Source organism: Argiope bruennichi, chromosome X2 (assembly GCF_947563725.1).
Source record: "Argiope bruennichi chromosome X2, qqArgBrue1.1, whole genome shotgun sequence".
NCBI classification, from domain to species: Eukaryota; Metazoa; Arthropoda; class Arachnida; order Araneae; family Araneidae; genus Argiope; species Argiope bruennichi.
Genome location: NC_079163.1, coordinates 94,346,383 through 94,372,380, shown reverse-complemented (window position 1 = coordinate 94,372,380; position 25,998 = coordinate 94,346,383). Strand labels below are relative to the sequence as shown.

Here is a 25,998-nt window from a genome sequence, read left to right as displayed (position 1 = left end):
TCTAAGTAGTTGCACTTTTGAGTAACTCATCTATATGCAAGCGACTGCACAGATCATCAGATGGATAACTTTTTGAAGAATTTAGTTCAAAATTTGATAATCTACACCTTATATGAGGAAACAGTGTTACAAACTCTGTATTCTGTCCATTTAGCTCTTTTTATTTCGAAGTAATCATGTTCACATGCAATTGGGCACAGAGACAGACAGACTTTATGGATTTTGTATAAAATATGAAATTATATTTACAAATTTGGGGTAAAAACTACATACCAAATTTCATCTTTTTAGCTCAAAGAGTTTTATTCACAGTCAGATGGGAAAAGATACTTATTTCCAAAAATATGTTTTTCGGACTCAAGTCTAAAACTCAGTGGTTCGTCAAAATCTCGAGTTCGAATTGTCTTTGACGATTACAATATTTTTTTCTTTGCGTACTTCGTTTTCGAGAAAGTAAAATCACTTATATTTTTCGATCTGAAAGAACCAATTTTGAATACAGTCTGAACAAGCAAATTCTAAGTTAAAAGGGGACATACAAAATTTGAAATGAAGAAAAAACAGTACAAAGATGAATACAGCAAAAGAAAACGACAACTTTTAAAACGGTAAACATTTATTTTTAAGATTCACAGCTTTTAAATCTTCAGAAACAAATAAAATAGGAACATTTTTAAAATGATTTTATATAATAACACCTTATAAACTTATAAACACTTTTCGAGAAAGTAAAATCACTTATATTTTTTGATCTGAAAGAACCAATTTTGAATACAGTCTGAACAAGCAAATTCTAAGTTAAAAGGGGACATACAAAATTTGAAATGAATAAAAAACAGTACAAAGATGAATACAGCAAAAGAAAACGACAACTTTTAAAACGGTAAACATTTATTTTTAAGATTCACAGCTTTTAAATCTTCAGAAACAAATAAAATAGTAACATTTTTAAAATGATTTTATATAATAACACTTTATAAACTTATAAACACTTTTCGAGAAAGTAAAATTACTTATATTTTTCGATCTGAAAGAACCAATTTTGAATACAGTCTGAACAAGCAAATTCTAAGTTAAAAGGGGAATACAAAATTTGAAATGAAGAAAAAACAGTACAAAGATGAATACAGCAAAAGAAAACGACAACTTTTAAAACGGTAAACATTTATTTTTAAGATTCACAGCTTTTAAATCTTCAGAAACAAATAAAATAGTAACATTTTTAAAATGATTTTATATAATAACACTTTATAAATAATTTATAATAAATAATATATAAATAATAAATAATATATAAATAATAAATAATAAATAATATATAAATAATATATAATCTTATTAAAATATAATTATAATAAATAATAAATAATTTTATTAATAATAAATAAAATAAATTTATAATAAATAATAAATAATCTTATTAATAATAAATAAAATAAATTTATAATAAATAATAAATAATCTTATTAATAATAAATAAAATAAATTTATAATAAATAATAAATCATCTTATTAAAAACAACAATATGCTGTATTACAATACTACTCTACAATACCACATTAAACAATGCAACATTTTTAAATTAAAATGGAATAGTATATGGAATTAGTATAATGGAATAAAATTGTAGTCATTTGACGTTTTAAGGGACTCTCAATGGGCCCTTTCTTCCAGCCACTGTGATATCGACTCCATCACAGAGTTGCTCACCTCGCCGGGTTGTGCCAAAAGATTATGTTGACCAAGTAAGTAAATCTGTAAAGGAGAAATAAACGAAGAATAATGCGCATGAAAGATTTTTTAAACATAAAACTTCTTTAAAAACTTTTCTTTTGTCTAATAAGATGGATTTTTGCAAGTTTTCATTTAACTCGGTTTGTCGCATACATGTAAAAATGAAATTTTGTATTAAATTTGTCTATCTCTGCCTCATAAGCTAGTACTGAAATTCTATATCTAATTAAGTGCTCATAAGGGCATTACAATATTTTAATATTTTCAGAGCTTGGTTGTCAGTTAATCAACTGAATTTAATAAAATTATGGTTAATTATGAGTGGTGTGGCCGGCGCCCAGGCATAGGGGTAGCGCTCTTTCCCGCGATTTGGGCATCCTGGGTTCGATTTCCGGTTCAAGCATGGTTGTTCTTCGTCTGTGTTCTATCTGTGAGGTGTGCGAATGTGCCCCCCCTGTAAAAAGAGTGGGTGCAAGCGAATGTAACGCATGAAGTCCCTAAGTCGTACTCTTGGCCCTAGTTGGCGCTACTGAAAAAAGAAGAGACGTTCACTCTGCATGAATCGCTGACAGATAACTGTCAGCGGGCTTGAAAAGTGCCATAAGTCATAACACAACAATAACATGAGTGGTGCCATTTTGTAGTGAGTGTAAGAAAAATTGATTTTAATATTCATAGCTATGACATATATTAAAGACTAAAATATGTAAAATAATAAGTCTTAAGACCATGTTTTTATTAGTATACTAAAAAGCGCGAAAAGTAATAATAAATAAAATAAAAAATAGGGCATCCAAACTAAGTGGTATGAGGCTGGTAATAATCCTATAAAGAAATTTAACCACGATGAGTGGCATAAGATCGTAAATTAATAAATATCCATTAAAGATAAATATCAATTACAACTTTGATAAAAAGTCTAATTTACCTGGAAACTTTTAGCGGCTCCTCATGCTTTTTACGATATTATTTTAATATCTATATTTCTGATAAAACAGTTGTTTCTTTCTTTTTAGTATCTTGATAAAAAAGTTATTTTTTAAAAAATCTCATTTAACTTTGATTATTTCCGCTGAAATTCATGTCGAGTTTCAATGCCTCTTAATTTTACATAGCTTTGTCTAATATAGTTGCTTAACTCTTGTTATGAGAAAGCAGCAGACATTGAATCTTTATAATACTTGCAGACATCAAACTGGAGGCCTTATTAATGCATAATCGTATTTCGAAAAAAAAAATTGGAGAAAAATTTCTTTTCTATTCGATATGTAATTTTCTTTCGCATATTTCTTCCGTTAATTCGCTCCTAACACTCCGCTCCTGGGTACCAGTAGTCTTCAACTGAAGAGCGAAAGCTGACGCCATAACCACTCGGCCATCCTGGATACAAGCTTATTTCAGGAAACTATGACTTAATTATGCGGTTTTCTTATCAAACAAGAATAAACACTTGTGCTTTGCATTTTAATTTCCGAAAATTTCAGTCTAAAAGTTGAATTCTTAGTAAAATTATGCTAGGCAAAGACATCACAACTACAATAGTTGCTTGCTAAATGGTCTTTCTAAAAGTTATTTTTTATAGTGAACTCTATTAACTATAAAAAAATTTTGACATTGATTTTTGAATCACTCTGTAAAATGCTATTTTTATTATGTTAGTAATCATCACTCATCAAACAGTTTTTTTGTTGTTGTTATTTAAAATTCATTGCAATTTTATGTTTCATTTCAGAAAAAAATCATTTTATTTTTCGAAAATAAAAACTTCTTTTCAGAAATAACAAAAACAACGAATGAAATGTATCGTATCATATTTTCTGAATAATGATGTAACTATAAAAACTGAATTCTCGTGGAGCTTTCTGGCAAATATATATTTTTAAAAGAATTATATTAAACGATATTACTATATTTTCCCGAAATTAGTTGCATTTTAAAAGCATATACTGCATTATCTTATCAGAAACTCATTTAAATTTCATAGAAATAAAGTATGATAAAAAAAATCATCTCACCTTCATTTGACTGTCGGAAGAACTTGATTCTTCCGTGACTCTCACCGGTCCTTCCATGTCACAAACCTTGTCTTTAATGCCGTGCATTATGATAAAAGGGGCTGTTATTCTCCAAAGATAGTCCAGGGCACTCTAAAATAAATAAATAACAATTAATTACGAAATAATTTCTTTGAAAATTCTTCTGGGAAAATTCAAACACTGTTTTTCTTCAGTTACTTTCATTTAGCTCCCGAAAATACTTCGGACTAATATCACAACGGGTTTTTTTCGGATTCTACAGTATTTATAAATGAAAAGAATTAAGAAAATAATGCTGACTTAACTCATTTCAATACAATTAGCTGAACAATATTTTAAATTCGACGTTTTTATGCATTTATTATCAAGTGAGGCTCCATTTTCTTTTTTCCCTTTCCAGCACTGGGGGCACGGCAACTTTTTTAACTTAACAGAAATGGAGTTACAGGTAAAAAAATTTTAACATGCACTGCTTTAAGATTGAGCAATAATCATCTATTGGATGGGATAGCTGAAAATAATCTGCTCACTTAATTTTTTTAAATTAAAACCAATTTTTAAAAACACACAGTTTTTTTAGGGCACTTCAAAATAAATTATTGACTCTTTTTTTATTATTATTATTTTTTCCTAATTTTTAATATTGCAAAATTCAGTGCCAAGGGCACCATTGAGAAGCATCAAAATTTAATTTAATCAATGATTAATGGGTAATTAATTAATGATTAACTGATATTAAAATTCAACCAGTAAATAAAAGCAATATCGAATAAAAAAATTCTACCTTTATAAACACCAAACAAGTCAAGGCCAATAAAAGTGTTTAAAAAAAGGCTTTTTAAGTTACAAAAGTTTTATCTTTACTGTTCCTGCTTCATTTGAACTACCTATTACACTATCGCAAACTCAAGGCCTGTGTCAAACTATTTTAAAGAAAATTTAATTTTTAGCATTGTGTCCAAAAAAAAAAAAAAAAAAAAAAAAAAGAAGCCCCCATGAGTAGGATTCGAACGCGCACCATCACCTGTGACTCGGGAAATAGCCAAGGAAAACAACATGAGGCACAAGAGATGGCAATATTTTTACAATTACAACTACATGCTTTGGTTCTAAGCATCGGAGCTTTGCCAAGCCTTCATTGTTATTACCGATATAAAATCCGTCAACAAGATTGCCGAATATATGATAAATTTGGTCAAGTAGCAAGATGTTCAACGATGGCTGATTTTTTTAATTTTTTTATTTACAGGTATTTAGTCGATGGCTTACAAGATTGGCAATAATTCCAACATGTCAGCCATCCTGTTGTCAGCCAAAACTGTCTGATACCATAAACCACTCGGAGATCCTGGACACGGATTGCGGTTTTCTGTTAGAATTTTGGCAAATCATAAAAGTAAGATGCCTGACATTTTAATGAACTGCCAAAAATTTTATTTCTATACAGGACTAAAACATTTTTACAAATTCTCTGTTTTTACTTGACATTTCCGTCCCCCTTTTTTTATTGAAAATAAAATGCAAATTGAATAATTTGCATTAGAAAATATTCTGTAATATTGTTTGAAATCTACAAAAACGACAAATTCATTCCTAGTCTTCGTAGTGCATTTCAGAAAAATTGTAAAAATATTTAGTCACGCCAGATGAGCGAGTAGTATTTTAGAGACATGGCAAAAAGAATTTTCCACACCATTTCTAGAATCTTAGTGACAAGGAAAGAATAAATTATATGATAATAATTATGACTGAAATTATCAAATAACTTATATATTTATATTATTTGATTTGATCTTTGATAATATTATATATTGGCTAAGTATTACGTGAAATTCAGAAATATTTCTTGTATTATCTCTTTCCAGTGAAAATATGACTGATTAAATGCAAAAACCTTTATTTTATGAAATGCTTTTTATTGGCTAATTAGTGAGAAAACAAACAAAATCGGTTAACATTAAATATGCAAAAATCCTAAGATTCGACTGATTTTTGTGCAAAATAACAACCTATAGCTCTTAACGCTTAAAACCAGTTCTTAACGCTTAAACTTTTTATTTTCCTTAATTTTACGGGTATAATGAATTTTAAATTTAAATGAATTTTAATTATTATGAAGTAAATAGTCTTAAAAACTTTTTCGCATGCTAATGAAGTATCCCTTTTAATGTGTCATAATCCTTTTATTGTGTCGTAAGGGAAAATCCATGCAAATTTTTATAACAACTTTAATTTTTATATTAGTCAGAAATGTTAGAATTATTATATAAAATATTTATAAATACAGGATGAGTCAAAACTATGCTTCCACTCAAATTATATAAATGTAGTTGGCCATCAGATGTGAAAAATTATTTCCATGGCGACCTCAACCTATTTATTCCATTTGAGTGTTAATATAATTTTTACTCTTAATGTATATCTGCAGCAGATAATAAAAATGTTTATATACTTACTTCGCTAAGATCTAACAAGGAACAAATGGTCCTGGCGGTCCAGTCGCCGCTATAACATAAATGATCCATTCTCAACACCCTCACTACACTCTCGTCAGCTGCCATTAGAGGAAAATCTGCTCTCTCGATATGCCTGCGTGGATTTCTTAAGTCCAATTCCCTCAAAATAGGCAACTGTAATAGAACGAAATATCAAATTACAAATCCAAATATATCAAATATCAGCAAATCAAAATGTCGCGTGTCAATTTTTCCAAAATATGCTATTGAAGCAAATTACTTGTATAGGTTTGCTCTCAATGTTTGTGGCACATGATTGCTGAATGTTATCACAAAATTCTGTATGACGTTAGTGATTCCACCACTGTTACATCAAAACAACTATGTCTGTTTTGCCATGTGCGATTTTTGACTTATGACGTTTTAATAAAATAGCGACAATCTATATTTCCAAGCATGAATTTTTAAGGTGCGGAAACATCGATTCCTGCTTCATACCTCAAAATTATAAAGAAAAACTTTTTCTAAAATGGGCCATAATGGTCAGATAGCAGAGTCTGAGTCCCATGTTCGAGACCTGATTCGCTTAAGATCGGAAGTGAGGGGTCATAGTACCCACTAAATTCAATGATGTCAAATTTCTTCCGATAAATGTGGTGCGGAAGTTTGAAGACGGAGGTGCTAGTCTAAATATCCTTGTAGGCTAATCATGCTTCACAATTATGAAATACGTTCTTCAAGCAGATTATGATTGGTTTTATTAAGTAGGGACGAAATTAAAACTGTCAGATCATTAAGTTTCAATATTTTTTAGTACTGTATGTTTCAGAAAGCAACGCCTATCCCTTTTGGACTATTTTACTCCTCAAAGGAATGATGCGCAGAAATTGTAAACGCAAGCACTTCTGTCCTACCGTAGCATCCGAGATACTTTGAATGATCGAGTCGTTACGACATTTAATTCGGGAACCAGAAATGGACGCAAAATAGCCCACATTACGATACAGCCCATGCGTTCCTCCTTTTTTCAGTTATCGTGTCCCCGCAAGCACGAATAGGCAGGCCGACGGACAGTCAACAATTTGGCGACCTTTCTTCGAAATATACACGAATTTAGAAATATGGTGAGAAAAATACATACTACTTCTCATCATTAATTTCTTTGGGTTTCAAGATTTATGACACTCACATGGAAATAAATGAACAGGCAAACAAGCTACGAAATTTCATTCACCTAGCTTATTGAGTTTTCTAAGCTATCGTGTTCACAGACGGAAGTTCCATTTATTATTATTACCAAAATCTAAAACACGATGATTTATCGAAATCTGGAGTTAAAATTTTTTCACGATTACGATCTTCAATCTTCTAATACGAGAAAGTAAAAAGTAATTCTCGTTTCATTCAATGAAAGGTTACCTAACTGAATTTGTAGCAATTGTGTTAATGGAACACTCATTTTTATAATTCAGACATCGGTTTAAATTATGTTTTCTAAAAGATATAACAAAACTAACATTTTTTTTTAAAATTAGTCTTCAAACCAGCAACTAAAAAGAAGGAAAATCAACCCTTAATAAAATGCGGAAAACTAAAATAGCAAATCTTAACGAATTAATTCATAAGATTTATTAAAAATTTTCTAATGCTATGCAAGAACCAAACTGGTGTGTAGCATTTAATTTATCATATGCCAGTAATGAAATTTAGAAGATAATTAAATTTCGCTAGTGAACTAAACTGATGTGCTCGTGAATTATAAAAGAGTATTTTATAATCTGAACTACATTTTCCCCTTTGAATAGATAAAATGAGTTATAAATTATAATAACTTTTTTTCTTCTGAATTCAACTACAAAATTAGTAACCTTAACAATTCGTTTTGAAGCAACACTAGGGATATTTGGGTATGGAACCCGTAATTTTGAGCAGTGATAAGATGACGAGGGCGACACCTGAGCTGGCATCCCCTCCCCTCCGTCTTCAAAAAGACATTAAATTTGGTTAATAAACTATATTGATATGTTCCAAGAATTTATAGAAGTAAGAGTTACTTATAGGTTTATAGATTTTGGGAAATATTTCGAGTCTTTTTTTTCAATGTAATCTAATTTTAAACATTCATTTGATTTACAAGCATGATGTGCATGATCTTTTTCTATTTAATATAATCTTTTAAATACCAGAACATTACTCTGGGATTTTATTTTTCATATTTTAAAATTCGTTTATGAGTCATTGTGTTCCAATTTTTTTTCTCAGTTGGTTTCATATCAGTGGTTTTGGAAACCTTTGCATTTAAGCATTTAAATTATGTTAAAAAAATGTTTCATAATTTATTTTATGCCTCCTTTGGTTTAAAATTGCTTTTAAATTAAAAAATTTTCCATGCACCTGTTACTCAATACAGTTCTCTTTAAGGGGACAGCGGACTCTTTTAGACACTTAAAATATAAATAAGTCAAATTTCTTTTTAAAAATTATAAAACGAAATATATTATTTTTAAAAAATTTAAAAGATATATAATTTTTAAAAATTTTAAATTTTTCCAGGCGTTTTAATTCTTAATTTTTTCTGTTATTTTTTTCTTATTAACCATTGTAAATTTATTTGGAAAAAAAAACTATGATTTTACAATTCCAATTAAATGCCAATTTTTTAGAAATATTTTTATGCTCATTTACTGAATTTTCATTGAAATTTTATGTTTTTCTGAACTAAAATTGAATTATCTAAAAAGACTCGAAACATAAAATGCATATTCCATTTTCTTTTAATGTTTGACCGAAATCTTTATTATCAATTTCATTTAATTTCTTCAAAAATTAAGACACCTGCAACATTTCAAAGATATTTCAATCTAATTAGAATATCATTTTGAGAAAAGTCATTAAGATGTACTATTTTTCCTCTTAATCCTTGAAATATTTATTTTATTGAAAAATTGAAAAATACATTTTATAGCACTACTTTAGTTAAATCTAAACATATATTTTGGTGATGAAACGATAAAAATAAAATTACACGTTTCGTCCATTTTTGCTTAATTCAAAGTACACTGTACCCTTAAGGTGACCGTCAATTAAATGCTTTGTTATTTCAGTAAATCATAATATTTGTTATTTAAAAACTATTTAGACAGAGATTAAACGGAAATCGATAAAAAAAAAGTTTTTAATTGAAAATTAAAGCTCGAAGCTTGCAATGATTACATACTCCAGTAGGGTTTAATTTCATCCTATTTATTTTTATTCCTTGTTCATAAAGTGGGAGAATAAGAAACGTCTTATGCTCTGAAAGAATTTATAACGCGAGGTTAACATTTTAAATCCCTTCTTTCAAACCGCAGATGACTAACAATGGGTGTCCTTTCATGGATGACAGCAGATGCCAACAGCTGGTATCCTCCTCCTGAAATTTCTCTAATCGAAAGAGCGATTCAGTTCTGTTCCAGGGACAAAAAAAATTACCACGAGTTCCGAAGCAATTCAATTCTCCCTTTAGCCGGGTCCAGAGAGTTAATATAAGGCCCGAGGTGAGTGGAGCAAAAGGAATGAGTATCATTGAAATTGAATAGGCAAACACGCTGTCGCTTGTGAGTGGCTCGAGGATTTATCCTAGAAATAATTTTAAAATTACGTGACATTACGTAACAGTTAATGAAAGCCTGTTACTGATTCCATATAATTTCTGGTATATTAGCTAATAAAATATAAAAAAGAAGGAATATGAAAGGCATAAGCCAGTTGTAAATAACTAGTAAATTCTGATGACTACGGAAATCAAATAAGCGAATTTTAAATTTTGATGAGATGTAAATTCCCATCAGCATGAGAAAAAAATATATGAAAGAAAGGCGCTATATTTGCAACTTCTAATTTATCTTTTGCGATTAATTAGAAGTTGCAAATTAGATGCTTAGAAGTAGTTAGATTAATTAGAAGTTGCAAATTAGATGCTTAGAAGTAGTTAGATTAATTAGAAGTTGCAAATTAGATGCTTAGAAGTAGTTAGATTAATTAGAAGTTGCAAATTAGATGCTTAGAAGTAGTTAGATTAATTAGAAGTTGCAAATTAGATGCTTAGAAGTAGTTAGATTAATTAGAAGTTGCAAATTAGATGCTTAGAAGTAGTTAGATTAATTAGAAGTTGCAAATTAGATGCTTAGAAGTAGTTAGATTAATTAGAAGTTGCAAATTAGATGCTTAGAAGTAGTGTATAATACGGAAATCCATTTATATGAAAGTGGGACTTTAGGAGGGTCACTTAGTCTATTGCCTGATATGTGCATTCACAATCCCCCCATATGAGCATTCCCCATCCCCACATTGCTTCCTGTTTTCCTTAGAACATAATTATTCTTTTCAAAGTATCTTCGCATTATCTGAATTGAAGAAATTAAATCCCTTTGGGCAAGATGAAAATGGGTTCAAAATACAAGATGTGCTTCTGCAGAATTTACAAGAAATCTTCACATCGAATCTTGCTCGTTCCACACTCCCTTATTCAGGATTAAACTCTTTTATCAAGTAAATGGTGATGTTTTATCTTCTAAATGGGGCATTTCTTTTTTTATTCTTTATGGCATGCATTGTTTTATCCTCTGGAAGGGACATTTCATTTTCATCTTTATGGCATGCATTGTTTTATCCTCTGGAAGGGACATTTCATTTTCATCTTTATGGCATGCATTATTTTATCCTCTGGAAGGGACATTTCATTTTCATCTTTATGGCATGCATTGTTTCACCTGGATGAGACATTTCATCTTCATCTTTATGGCATACATTGTTTTATCTTCTGGATGAGACATTTCATTTTCATCTTTATGGCATAGATTGTTTTATCTTCTGGATGAGACATTTCATTTTCATCTTTATGGCCTAGATTGTTTTATCTTCTAGTTGGGACAATTTCATTTTCATCTTTATGGCATAGATTGTTTTATCTTCTAGTTGGGACAATTTCATTTTCATCTTTATGATATATACTACTACTTCTAAGGAAGCATTATTACCAGCTTTGCTACGTCACCCTATATAACTACCGCAAACGACAACCTCATATGTGGGCATCCTGTAAACAATAAACAATTGGAAAGCCAAAGATAATATCAATTCATGAAATCTGAAACTTTGAAATACTTGCTAGCATTTCATGGATCTAATCTTCACAAGAAGGTACGTCCCCTCATCGGCAAGGATACAGCTAACTAGCCACTCCACTATTTTTCCACTCAAAATTTTGCTTATTTATATGGCATCCTCGTATTCGAGGTAGCTCTCGTTTTAAAGAATTTTATTTCATGCAATTACTTTTTCATTTCTACTCATTAATGTTTTTTTTCGAAATCTTAAATCATTTCACAGTAATGAAACGAAATAGAAAAGGAAGTTATAACAATGAGCAGCAATCTACTTGGAAAAAATGAAATTCAATTAAAGCTTCATTTCAATCTAAAATAATTAAGGTGCGTTTTCTTTGTTTGAAAGTATTCAAAGTAGTTGTATAAAATTCCTATTACAACATATGGAAATATTTTAAATATTGTTCTAGTCTAGAATAGTTTTTTTTTCAAAAATAAAATAAATTACAGACTTACGAAGTCCCTGGGGACACTTTCTTCAGTTGACACCAAATATGGTGAAATTAAAATCAATCCTTGAATCTCCATAACATACGATACCAACATCGCAATGAGACCACCCTGGAAAAAATAGAAAGAAGCTATCATATACCATAATTCATTGACTTATGAGTTCGCGAATCAATCCATATACTACAATTTTAAATTAAAGAAAACACTATAATATATACGATGAGCTCTCGTGTAGCATTTTTCTACATAATATGATGGAAAAATTGAGAACAGCTCTCATACAGGCCAGTACACCTCCCAATCAAAGTTTAACATTTTCAAAGTCTAATTTTTTTTTATTTCAAATGTATTTAATGTATTTCAAATGTATGTATGTCTAATTTTTTCATTTCAAATGTATTAAAAAACAACAAAGAAGTTGAGAGTTTAAAAATTTATATCTTACGAGCAATATGCACATTTCATATCAGACAAATGTTTGAACTTGCAAATATCATCTACTGCCCTTACTACATTTTTCTCAGATTATGCAGGAAAGTCTTTTATAGCTTTAAAGAGTAAAAGAGCAGAATAAAATTTACTGCCATTGTAACACAATACATCTTGAAAGTCAAGTGGCTTGTTGTACACACTAGATATATATTCAGTTTTCAAATCGATAGATGGAACTCTAATATTTTTTTTATTTTCGTCGTCTCGATCACTGGACCTCATCTCCGTCAATTTCTTACGAAGGAAAACAACGGAAAAAACTCGTTTCCGTGACACCGTTTGACTGACTGTCCTGAAGAACTTTTTGAACAGAATTAGTCTCGAGACTTTGTATGCCTATTATCTTCCAAAATTTATGCAAATCTTGTCTCTGCTTTGTACTGCATTTTTCCAGTTCATTATTGTCCATTTGAAATAGTCTGACAAATACAAGATGTTTTAGAATTCATTGTACAAACCTTAAATGGTGATAAAATATACTGTAATAAGTATTTTTTGTAGGGGCATGAAACGGCATAAATGTATTAGCTCAAGTGGTGACAATGAGGCACAAGAAATGGATATGAAAGAAAATATAAACTGTTTGAATGCAACATTGTTGATGAACGTTTCTTTATAGCAGTGGACTCTCAAATGTATATATAGGAGCAACTGCTCTTTTAGATTCCCACAAGTTCACCCACCAACAATACTAAATATTTGGCAGAATCAGGTTAATGACTGACATCCAGTTCGATCAGACTGTTAAGGATCTCATTGCTCCTGCTCCTTTTTACTGCTGTTGTTCGTTGAAACAGCAAAATGCGGAAATAGTTTGCCATCTATATACACCAATCAGTCCATTGACATTGCCGAGTATATTTTACTGTTGGTAAATGTAATTTTGAGTAATTGTCATGAAGCACTTGTAAATAGTCCTGTAAGTAAACCAATGATGTTTCTTTTTTCCATTTTTTTGAAACTGCACCTTAATGGGTCACTTGTAATTAAAAGCTCCTAAACAATAAAAAAAGCTTGTTCTAATCATTTCTACCATTCCTTATAGTTTGACCAATGAATTCTGAAACACTTTGTACAGATTATAATTCATGCACTTATCCTTGATTAAATTGATTTTAGTACTTATCTTTCAAGCGTTCACATTTAGCTAAGCTTTATATTAAGAAAGTTGTTCCAGCTACGACATTCTACCAATCCTTAATCCTCCATTAGTTGCAACAACGAACTAATATGCCTTACTCTATGCTCATCAAACAATAATTTTTCCTATCAATAGATCATCAAACGTGACAAACGGCGAAATTTCATTTGTAAACTTGCAAAATGCAAATAGACTGTCTTTCAATAGAATAGATGACGACAAATTGGCAAATATTTTAATGGCTAAGGAATCTTTCATATGCTTGGCGATGAAACCGTATTGTAATCTTCATTCTCATCCATAAAATATTATTATTTTTGTGCTTTATTTTATTGAAGGGAAAATATACTAACTAAGATCAGAGAGATGAATTAAATATCTTACCACTGAGTGGCCCAAAATGAACATGGGGTAATTTGGAAACGCCTGACGTATGAAAGCAACGTGCAACCTGGCATCAGAGACTAAATCCGTGATATCATTGATGTGGCCTCTTTCACCACCGCTTATTCCATGACCAGCTATAAGAAAGGGAAAAAACCTGCTTAAAAACCACATAAATTTAGTGAAAGTTGCTTGATAAACTAGCGAAAGTGGTTTTCCTGATAATTTCTCACATATTTCCTAATAAAGTGTTACCCCCCCCCCTCCATCTGTATAAAAATTGTGGACCTTGTACAAGGCTACAACCCCAACATATGTTCAGGGTCTTGTTACAAAGGAAGTAAAAACAGGAGCAAGGCAGAAGGGCGGTGAGAGGATAACAGCAAGAAGGAATAAGCAAGGCAGAGAGGATAACAGATGCGCGGGACATAATATACCTTTTTCCTCCCCAGTCATCATCAGTGGTTTGGTAAGTATACTTGATTCTCGGGTCTGGCATCCTTTTTTGCCCTTACATGATATTTCATTTCAAAAAATCAAGAAATGAACTGATGCTTAGTCCCGATGACGCCCCTTCCCCTTCCAACTTTTGAATGTCAGATATCGTAAATGAGCGTTTCCTGCTTCTTAGTATAGTGAAGCGTCCAAATATACATTTTGGACGCTTCAAACCAAATAATTCAAACCAAACATTAAATGCTTGTTAATCATTCACTGACACACAGAAATTACTCATCATAACATTGAACAGATAAAGCAACATTTATAATATTTAACTATAGTAATTTTTTTAATCCAATAAACATAAAGTCATTCAAGGATAAAATGTTGGACATAATTGCAGACATTAAATTTACTATATTGAAAATAATCTATTTTAAAGCACACAGACAATTTTTGGAGACAAATTATTACTACAGGGTTTCCCAAACATTTAAACATTGCTTTCCACTTTTTAGATATCGAAGACAGTAGCAATCCATTTCATCCTCGGCGCAATGAATGTTTTTAAGACGAATAATTCTCATTCATTCAGAAAGAGATTTTATGGGCCAAAAATAAGCTTTTGTTCAGAAAAAAATTTATTATTAAATATAAAAATGTTTACACAAATGATGACATACCGCTTCGAAATTAATTTGTAAGCAAACTGAATTAAACGCTTTTAGAAAAAGGGAGTTTCTCATTAAGTTTTTAGGCTCTGATCAGATATTTGTCACTCATTTGAGTATTGCGCTTTTATTTTGTCGTGCCATGTGGTTTAATGACGATTTTAAGCTCACATCCTATTTGTATAAATAGTGTACAGATACATGTACATTAAGTATCTTTTTGCGACAGAGATTTTGGGAACCCCTGCATTACAGGATTCCACAAAGTTTATTATAATGTGTTACATTAAAAACAAAATTTTTAAAATAATTATAATTAAAACTATTTATTAAAATCATTGTTTTATTAGTATGCTAAAATGTAGACAATAGATCTCACCAAAAATCTAGAGATTAGAGCAACAACAATAGAAGAAAGAAAAAGGGTTGAAACAGGGTTGAAAATATACAAAAAAAACAGGGTTGAAAATATACAACAAAGAAATTAACATACAATAAATATCAATCACATTCTTAAGAACTCTTTAAAAATCAAAATATATTTTGTATTATAAAATGCATTGTGATGAGTGTTAACACTTTTGTTTTGACTTCTAGATTTTTGATTAAAATATTATTTATTCCCTACTGCTTAAAAAGTACTTTTGTTGTACAGAAATAAAAGCGTGTGTTAACTGAAATTCTTACACATTATCATTCATTCTATATTGTATGTTAAAGGTCATAAGTCTTTTATAAAAAAATTCAAACTCTTTGCCACTGAGATAAAATTTTGACTCCGACTTATCTATCGAATGTTCTTCTAAGAATTGTTTTAATACTAAAGAACAATGCAAGTAAAAAATGTGAACTAAACCTTTTCTCCCACGAGTGAGTTTAGGAATATTTTGAATAAAAAGTGACTTTTGGATGATTGTTCAGCATATAATACACTCAAGGTTTCATCAGACCCCTAAAAATGCAGCACATCGAGCTAATCTTTGTTACTGAATAAACTAAGATTTTATTATATTGAAAAATTCTTCGGGAGGTATAAATTCTTTTTTTTTTCTTTCAAAAAATAACTTTGGCATAGGGATTCTTTACAATGCTTATATTTTGAGCATTTTTGAGCATCACTTCACTTTTTCACGTTTGCATTCCTTTAATAAATCTAATTAAGATGTAGGAGATCTTTTTAGACAGAAAACAGTCATTCATTAGAGAAGCTTTTATAAAGCTAATAATAAGTATTTACTAAAATTAAAATGGTTTTACCAGAAATATCCTTTGACCTTTCATCCTCTTCCACTTTTAGTTTCATTTTACATGTTTTTCAACTATTATCCATGTATATTCCTTAACAAAGTCTGATTCATATATTGTGATAGGTTTCGGAAAGAAAACAGGCTTAGTTTAGTTATATTAACGTCCCGTTTAAAGCAACACTAGGGCTATTTTGGGACGGACCTCGTAATTTTGAAACGCTGTCAGATGACGTGGACGGCAACTGATCTGGCAGATATTAGACATATTAATATAAATTTACCAACACGCTGTTCGAAATTTTATGACACTATCTACTTGTGAGAGCGTTCTCGGTTCGGACTTCTCATAGTACTTCCATAATGTGGGGCATTCTGTACAGTTGTATCAGAGCACAAATAGACAGACATACGATCTGTCTATTCTTGTATACATGAATGCGGATTCGGATTTGATTCCAAATTTTTTACATATCTATAATTTTGGTGATAAAACCAAAATTTTGAATCTAGAACGTTGCACTTTTGAATTATTGTGTTTGTATGCTACAGAACGGACACAGAGTCAGGCTTTCTTTTGCCATTTCATCCAAAATTTGAGAAGAAAAATTAATTTTGTTGTAAAATTCGCTCCCCAAATTTCACCGGTCTATTTCGTTGTTTTTTTTTTTTTTTTTTTTTTTGTTTTTTTTCGGAATTCGTAATTTTAAGTTTATCGTACACAGAAATAATTGCAAAAAGGAGTTTTCGAACGAATTCCATGAAATTTAAAACGTGTTGATACATCGGAAGCTCAAGTGTGAATTTTTGACGATTACACTACTTTCTTATTGTTCGCTTCGTATATGAGAATTTAAAAAAAAAAAAGAAAAAAAACTAAACATATAGATTTTTTTATCGATTAAGTTTTGTTAACTAGCTGCCGTAAAAATAATGAATACCCCCCAAAAAAATTCACCTAAATTTTTTTTTAAGCATGCAGTCTCATTTCATAATCAACGAAAGTGGTCTCCTCTAAACTTTCTTGCACACTCTCAAATAATAATTTATCCCCCTCTCCCCATACAAAACTGTAGTTCTTGGGTAAGGCCGCGACTGTCAGACATTAGTGAACGACAGTTACTTCCCATACAAAACTGTAGTTCTTGGGTAAGGCCGCGACTGTCAGGCATTAGTGAACGATAGTTACTTCCCATACAAAACTGTAGTTCTTGGTAAGGCCGCGACTGTCAGGCATTAGTGAACGACAGTTACTTCCCATACAAAGCTGTAGTTCTTGGTAAGGCCGCGACTGTCAGGCATTAGTGAACGACAGTTACTTCCCATACAAAACTGTAGTTTTTAGGTAAGGCCGCGACTGTCAGGCATTAGTGAACGACAGTTACTTCCCATACAAAACTGTAGTTCTTGGGTAAGGCCGCGACTGTCAGGCATTAGTGAACGATAGTTACTTCCCATACAAAACTGTAGTTCTTGGTAAGGCCGCGACTGTCAGGCATTAGTGAACGACAGTTACTTCCCATACAAAACTGTAGTTTTTAGGTAAGGCCGCGACTGTCAGGCATTAGTGAACGATAGTTACGAAATATAGATCGTTCGTGTGAATCTAGCATTTTTATTGAATCTATTGAGAAAATTTGTATTTTGATCGCTTTTCTGGGGATCGACTGACACCTAAAGTTGACATGAAAATAACAGTTGTAATAACAAATTAACATACTCAGCTTCATTGATTTAATCTTTGAATTTTAAAATTATTGTGTTTATATATACTTGCGAAAGTAGAGAAAGTCAGACTGTCGATCGTTTGACAGATTTGATTCAATATTTGTAAAGAAATCAGAAGCATGTGCCAAATTTTATCTACCTAGCTCTTTGTGGTTTTGATTTGATAGAAATTAAATTTGATGGAAATCTACAAATTTGGTAGTAAGTCTAAATACCAAATTTGAATCTTTTACCTCAAAGTTCTTTTTAAACACTTTTGAACTATATTCAGCAGTTGGAAATCTTTCATTTGAAATGATATGGATTCACTGATTTATACACAATAATTTCATCAATACTAAAAGACGAATAAAATAAGAATGCAATTCCGAAAACAAACAACCGTTTAGATTAATAGAAATTTTCTGTCATAGAAATTCTTTTGTAATTATTTCTTTTTAAGCATTTTTTATCTATGCAGAAACCTTTCACTTGAAAATGATATGCATTCTCTAATTCATATCCAATAATTTCATCTTTAATTAAAGTCGATTGAAATAACAATGTAAATCCAAAAAAAGAAGAAAGTATTTTTCGTGAAGTTAATTAAGTGAATTAAAATTTTCTCTTCTAAAAATTCATTCCTCCGTATTTCCTTTAACCCTTTAAAGGGCAATTTTTTTCTAATCATATTATGTTAAAATATTTTGAGGCTTGAAATTAGAATAAGAAAAGTGATTCATTTAGCTTATTAGATAAATTTAATTTGATTGATTAATTAATTTGGTTCATTAATAATTAAGTACAAATCAAGACACATCATTTTGTGTGAGAAAAAGAACTGAAGTATCTTAGTTTCTGTGTTACTAAAAAAATTTGTCAGAACTTATGCCAACCTACGTAATTTCATACAAAGATTGATAAATTTGGTGGGAAGCATACTTCCCACGGCCCTAGAAAGAGTTAAAGCAAATTTTATCGTTGATCAAAGACCCGAAACCTTCCATTTAAAAAGTATATGTATTCGCAAATTTCATTCCATTAGTTTCTTCTCTGATAAAAAAAATAGAATAATTTAATGTAATTTCAAAGCCAGCCAAGAGCCTTCTTCTCAAAATTGATTGAATTAATAGAAATTTCCACAAAATAAATTTTGAAGTATAAAGATCAAATCCTTAAAATTTTAATCTCTTCATGGATTTTGACATATGAATAATATGACAAGTTTTCGGTGAATATTTTATTTAAAAATTTATTTTGAGAAATTATCCTCGATTATAAACCGCATGATAAAACGAATGAAATTTTCCCTCCTGTGATAAATTTTGCATCATCTCTAACGTCTAGAGAAAAAATCGAGCGTCTCTTTCTTTACACCCATTAAGACTAAAATTTCGCGTTGATCTGCAAAATCGATGTCAGGACCACATACTGAATATCTATGTATCTTATTGCGTTTTTGCATTGCCGCACATATCATCAGAACGGTAGACGGTCAATGCATCAGCGGATTTCGTTCCAAAATTTGGTACAATTTTGCAAGTTTGATGATAAAACCATATGCCAGAAGTAATCCATCTAGCTCTTTGAGTTTCTGAATTATCGCATTCACATATATAAGAATGAGGAGACAGTCTTCCCGCAAAGGTTTTCAACAATATTTGAAAAAACATGTACCAAGAATCCATCTTATTTATTTTGCAGCTATATTTCTTACAGATAGACAGACATAATTTCAAAAATTGTTTTTTCAGAATCAAGGTAGTTATAAAACTTGAAATCCAGTTTTTTAAAACGATTACAAAACATGTTCTTTGCATACATCGTGAAATAAATGAAATCAATTGCATAATTAATGAAAGATTGAATAGTTAAAGCATCTACAATTTTAATGTGTGAATCATATACCAAAAGGAATCCATCTAGTGCACTCAATTTTGTGATTATATTATTCTCAGACAAATCATTATGCAGATATAATTCCAAAAATTGTTATTTCTGGAGTCAAAAACTTTAATTTTTTAGATGATTATAAAACTTTCTATCTGTATTCTTGGTATTAAAAAAAGTCACTATAGGCGTGCCTAAAAAAATCAGCACACATGGCAAACATCATAATTGCACTCCTACCCTTTTCCATTTTCTTTCTGGAGAGTGCTGGATATATTTTTAAAAAAAATATTAATTGGGGATCTGTATTTTGTCTTCAATTCATGCACTGAAAATCTCACACTGTAGCATCTCGTCTACAGCATTGCATCATTCGCTGAAATTATTTTTTAAAGTTGCCTTTTCGTTCTTTAACTCATTTTCTAATTTTTCGATTCTGAAATTTTAATGCCTTGCGCTTTCTTTATCACTCTGAGAGTCCAATAACGAATGCAATGTGAAATGAAGACGAAAAGCCAACAAACAAGAAAAGTACAGGTGTCGAAGTTAGTTTTCTAACAAACAATGAAAGCCCACTTCGCACACAGCTGATTTTCTAATTCGGGAAAAAAAAAAAAAAAAAAAAACTTTTCTCCCATTGAAAAATCTACAATTCTTCAGACCGGCCTTGAGACCCTGGCAACCGATCTTTTTTTTTTTTTTTTCCCACTCCCGTTGAATTCGTTCTGTCAGCGATTTTTTTCCCCCTTTCTTTTTTCAACTTTCTTGCATTGGCTATTTATGATTTCCCAGTTTTTTTCACTATTCCTTTTCTTTTCTTAGAAATCGCTCTTTAAAAGGAGCGTAGGTAATTTTCTAAAATGTTATTTGGAAATAATATTTTCAGAACTTACTTTTTCATATACGAAGTATAGAGAAAGTAATGTAATAGCTAAAACAAATTCGAACTCGAGATTTTGAAGTATCTACACGTTTCAAACTTAACGGACCTTGAAAAGCGCATTCTTAGCATTATGTCTATCTTTCTATAAACACGATAATTCAAAAATCGTAATTGAGATATATGGATGAAATTTGGTATATGGTTTTTACACCAAATTTGTAGATTTCTTTCAAATGTTAAGCAAAATCAATTCAGTATCCGAATGTAAGTTAAACCATAGTTACAAAACGAAAAAGGCTAGGTGGATAAAATTTGGCGCACAGATTTAACATCTGAAGGGCAGATACGTGCCAAATTTGGAATCAAACCCGTCAAACAGTTGATCATCTATACATTCAGAAGCATGTATGCGATAACTCAAAAACACAATGACTTAAATATTTGAAATTTGATTTGTGATTTTGGGATTACTACTCTGTGTCAAATTTTGGTTTTAATCGATTGGAACATTATGTCCAAAATTAACATTCGATGTACTGATTACTTTAAATATGTGAAATTTTCAATAATTGAAATTTCAATTTCAATTGGTTGGGAAAATTGTGTCTAAAATACAAATTCGATATTCAGACATTTTTTAACTGCATGCGAGGGATTAATTGCCAAGGATTACATTATAGATTCCATAAAAATGCTTAATTCAATCTAAAGATCGATATTTCTTACCTATTATTCGCCTAAACCATTTTAAGTACTCGTGGCCATACCTAAAGTCCACAATTTTATGGGGGAGGGAATCAACCCCTTTATGCGAGAAAGTTGTGAAGGTCACTCCTACTTTTATAAGGAGGTGTCAAATGCTATATATTATCACATGTAAAAAACTATAAATATCAGAGATCTTCAAAAAATTGTATTTTTTGCAGTTCTTACTGAGAGAAAATCTCATGTTTACTTTATGATGAAGATGATGCATGGATTATTGATGGTGTAAGTGATTTATCTCATCTCACTGGGAAAATGGAAAAAAAAGAAAGAAAGAAAAGAATTCTGAAAAACATTTAAGGAATGTAATAGGTCTAACTGTCCTTAGTAACAACAAATTTTATATCTAGTTTTTAAATTTAGCAGTTTAGATTAATTATAGGTTAAAAAGCAATTTTTAAGTACATTTTCTTGGTAAGTATTTTTTCAGCACTTATAATTTTAGAAATCACTAGCAACCACTGCGCTCACTAAAAACTTCCATTTATGATGATTAATTTAATTACATTAATTACTTAATTACATTAATTAATGATTAATTTAAAATACAGGGTAATTATAATTAAAGTTCCACTTTGAAACGGCCATAAAAGGAAACCTACTGGACCAAATATTATCAAATTTGGTAATAGTTTAAAGAACGTCATGGGAATTTCTTTTCCACACACACGCACAAAAAAAGTTCAATAACTCACTACCAGGGGGAAATGGCGCTCTATGCAATATTTTAAAATAAAATAAGACCTGAAGACATCGGTTTAAAATGTGTTTAATTTTTTCTGAAACGAAAATGCCTGTGGGGTTATGTAAAACTGCAATGTCTTGTAATTGACTTAAGACAGGAAGAAGCAAATGATTAATGCAGATGCGCTTTACACGTCATTTGATTTTCCAGATAAAAATGAGCCTATTTGTCAGAGTTCTCATTGTTATGAATCGACAATGTCTCTAACCATTCTTTTCTCGTTAAATGTTATTATGAATGCGATAGCATTGAATGGCGTGCTTTGCAAAGGTATTGTTCAGAAAGAGGAAGGAACAAGCCGAGGAATACGCTAAGAACTGGTGTTGAGAATGCAGTAATGTGATTTAACTTGCTTTCAGAAAATGATGGATACCACATTGAACATGCTTTGTAACACATTTCAGAAACGATTATATTTTAAAATAATGTCTTCATGTCCTATTTTGTTTAATAACATTGCATACAGCGCCATTTCTCCCCTGGTGGTAAGTTTTTGAACCCCCCCCCCCTTTTTTTTGTGCTTAAAAGAAATTCTTATGACTTCCTTTAAATTATAACCAAATTTGATAACATTTGGTCTAGTAGTTTCCATTTGATGATCATTTCAAAGTGGAACTTTAATTATAACTACCCTGTATTTAAAATTAACCTTTATTCGGAAATATATATCAGACATACTCTTTTTTTTCTAAATAAAAATGCTTCACTTTTTTAATGTTTTTGTTTAAGTCAGCTAAGGAGTTAAAATTGCAAAATAATTTAAAATGTAGTGAAGTGAAATTGCATTAAGCCGATTTATGGAGTAGAAAAATATTACCTTGGAATTGCAATTGCATTTCATATCGAATATGTGAAAGATGATTGAACGAAAGATATTTATTATTTACGAATTACTATCTATTTGTTAATCCAAATTGAATTTCAAAGCACTTGGGAAACAATACACGTGCTGCTTTTTTTTATATATATATAAAAGAATAAAAATTCTGTTTCAAAAATAGATAACTTATCTCGACTTTTTTTCGCAAGAGCGAAGAGTGATATTCGGATAAAGGGATTTTACAAAGAGACTAGGTATTTAAGATATATATATATTTTTTATGTCCTGAAAAATAATGGAGTTGTCTTATTGAATTTGGGATTAGTTTCTTTAGTGTCTACTTGGCTGCTAAGTCTTGTTTACACTCGACACTGGAAATCCAATAAGTGCTTTCTTTTTTTTACTCATTTATTTTTGAATTATCGTTTAAAAGGATAGACATCACAATAAGAAAAAACGTGCATTTATTTTATGAAGGCAAACCCATATTAATTTGAAAATTTTTTATGCTTTTTTAAGAGATTTGTTTTGCAAAAGTCAAATATGAAGATGGCTGAAATATTTTCCCAAAATTTAAATTTAAATCAATTTAGTTCTTTATTATTAATACTTTTATTAATTGGTTAATTTACACTAAAATGATATGTAAAAAATGTCAAATAGCATTGTAAAGAAACAGACCAGTATTATAATAAAAAGAAGTAAAAAAAGAAAGGTCAATTTTTTTTGTACTTCATATATTAGAAAACTGAAAGCAATGAATAAAATCATTTGGATAATTATGAAGGCTATTAAATAGGATATAAAATATAATAGGATATATAAATGTAAATTTCTTAAGAAAATTTTATTCAAACACATAAAAACCTGAGTAAATAAATAAATAAGTATCTCCCTATTAACACAAAATGCTCTATTCAAAACAGCGATTTAAAACAAGAAATGATACAATACAATGTTTGAAAATGAATTTGAAGTTTTCAATTGACATATGACTAGCGATAACCTTGAGGTAGAGTGAACATGCAATCTCTGAATAATTTAATTTTGCTTGATTATCATGTCCGTAGCGTAGATCAAATAGTTTTATTTTACAGTTCATATTTATTTCAAAAATGTTCACCTGTGGAAAGAAATTAAACTTCATATCTTCAAAGTTTAAAGTTTGTGTCTCTATGAGCAACATCAAAAAAAAAATCAAGATGGAAAAGCAATTAATTATAAATATTAAATGTTTAGAAACATTAATATGGACAATAAGCAAAAAAGAAGATTTCTACACTATTTTATAAACAAAGATTAAATCAATTTTTAAGAATCTATTTATTGGTTCTTATTCTATGTATGGGTGAAAATATTTTTAAACATTCAGATAGATTCAGCAGGCTATAATTTAGAATTTAGATATTCTGGATGTTGAGAAATAAATTAATATTCGAATAGAGAGCGTTTTACATTCACCGAGCTAACATTTTGATTACGTACATAATGAGTGGTTAGAATTAAACTAACATCCATATTCAGAGACTTCAGTTTCACTTCGATATATGCGGCTGCTTAGAATTAAATTGATATTCATATTCAGAGATTACACATTTAATTCATGCATACTGAGTGGTAAGAATTTAACTAATAGCCTTATTCTGAGTGCCATATGAAAAAAATAACTGCTGTATACTTACATAATATGACTCATTTCGTGTTATGTTTCGGAGCATGTAAAGAAAATCGTGCGAGCATTTATTGCCTCTTACCATTGACCAGATGGGGTCCAAAATTGGATACAGATCTACAATTTTGGTATCAACATACATAATATATATATATATATGGATTTAATCACTTACCGAATTTCATTTACAAGATCTATTGCTCATTGATTTATCGCATTTACATCAATAGTCAAGCCTTGCTAGATTCGATGGGAAATTTAATATAGTTCTGCAAGTCTGTTATTAAACCTGAAGCCATATTTCATCCCTCTAGGTTGTGTTTGCATACGCAGTAACCGGCAAACAGTAAGATTTCCTTCAAATGGATTTTGCCCAAAATTTTATAGAAATGAACAATGTAAATGTTAAGACTATTTATCAATTTTTATTCAACTTGCTCGTTGCGTTTTCCAATTATCAGTTTGGTAGAGAAAAGGGATCATAATCTAGGAGGATTAGACCTAAGTGAAGTAACTTGCAACCGTATCAAGCAAAAAAAAAAAAAAAAAAAAAAAAAATCAACAGTGGGTGTCCACCGAACTTTTCCATAGATTCTTACAATCATTGGCCGCTCTATCTCAATCATCAACAAGTAATTCACAATACTAGAGACTACATCAAAGGTTTATAAACATTTCAAGTTAATACCAGTCTTATAACAGTTATAATTATACGATTATCATTATTAAATTTGCCAAAAATGATTTGACATAAATAAAAAACCTGTACAAGTTACATGAATCCATATGATTTACTTACCTTCCATTACTTGTGTCCTCCCTATAGTGATGTATATATATATATATACATTGTTACAAACCTGTAATGATGCTTCCCAGCACAGACAGATTCATCTTACTATCAGCTCTGTTTGGTTCTGACCGATGCCGCGTCAGTGAACATTTCAGAGCTTGGAGAGGAATTTGGCGACTGTGGCGACAAAATAGATATTACTGGAAACTTCGAGAATTTTCGGCATTCAGCCAATAGGAATCGAGATACGCCTGATTGGTCCAGAACCTTTTTGGTCAGCCTCCCGGGAACTATACAAAACCGGCAGTTTCACGCTGCAATGAATCGTAGTCAGTTGTTGTCGTGAAACGAGTCGTTGAGAGGATAACGAAGCAACGGCGGAATAGTCCAGCGTTGTGTGGATTTGAAACAATTTCTGAACTGAGCTGTATGCCGAGTCCTGGTGTTTATTGTAGAAGCAGCATCGTATCATCTATGGAGTAGCCAGCCGTGTACTCGTGAATTGACAGTTTGATACAGCTAA

The 25,998-nt window shown here is 30.5% G+C and overlaps 1 protein-coding gene across 1 annotated transcript; it reads right to left on the bottom strand.

The window, feature by feature from the left end:
* Positions 1–1,654: 1,654 nt before the first annotated feature.
* Positions 1,655–25,488, bottom strand: LOC129959823 (monoglyceride lipase-like). Its single transcript, XM_056072716.1, has 6 exons — positions 25,482–25,488; positions 13,845–13,981; positions 11,831–11,935; positions 6,228–6,401; positions 3,751–3,882; positions 1,655–1,756 (listed from the first exon to the last, which is right to left on the bottom strand). The coding sequence occupies exons 1-6, from the start codon at positions 25,486–25,488 to the stop codon at positions 1,655–1,657; spliced, it is 657 nt and encodes a 218-aa protein (XP_055928691.1).
* Positions 25,489–25,998: the final 510 nt, after the last annotated feature.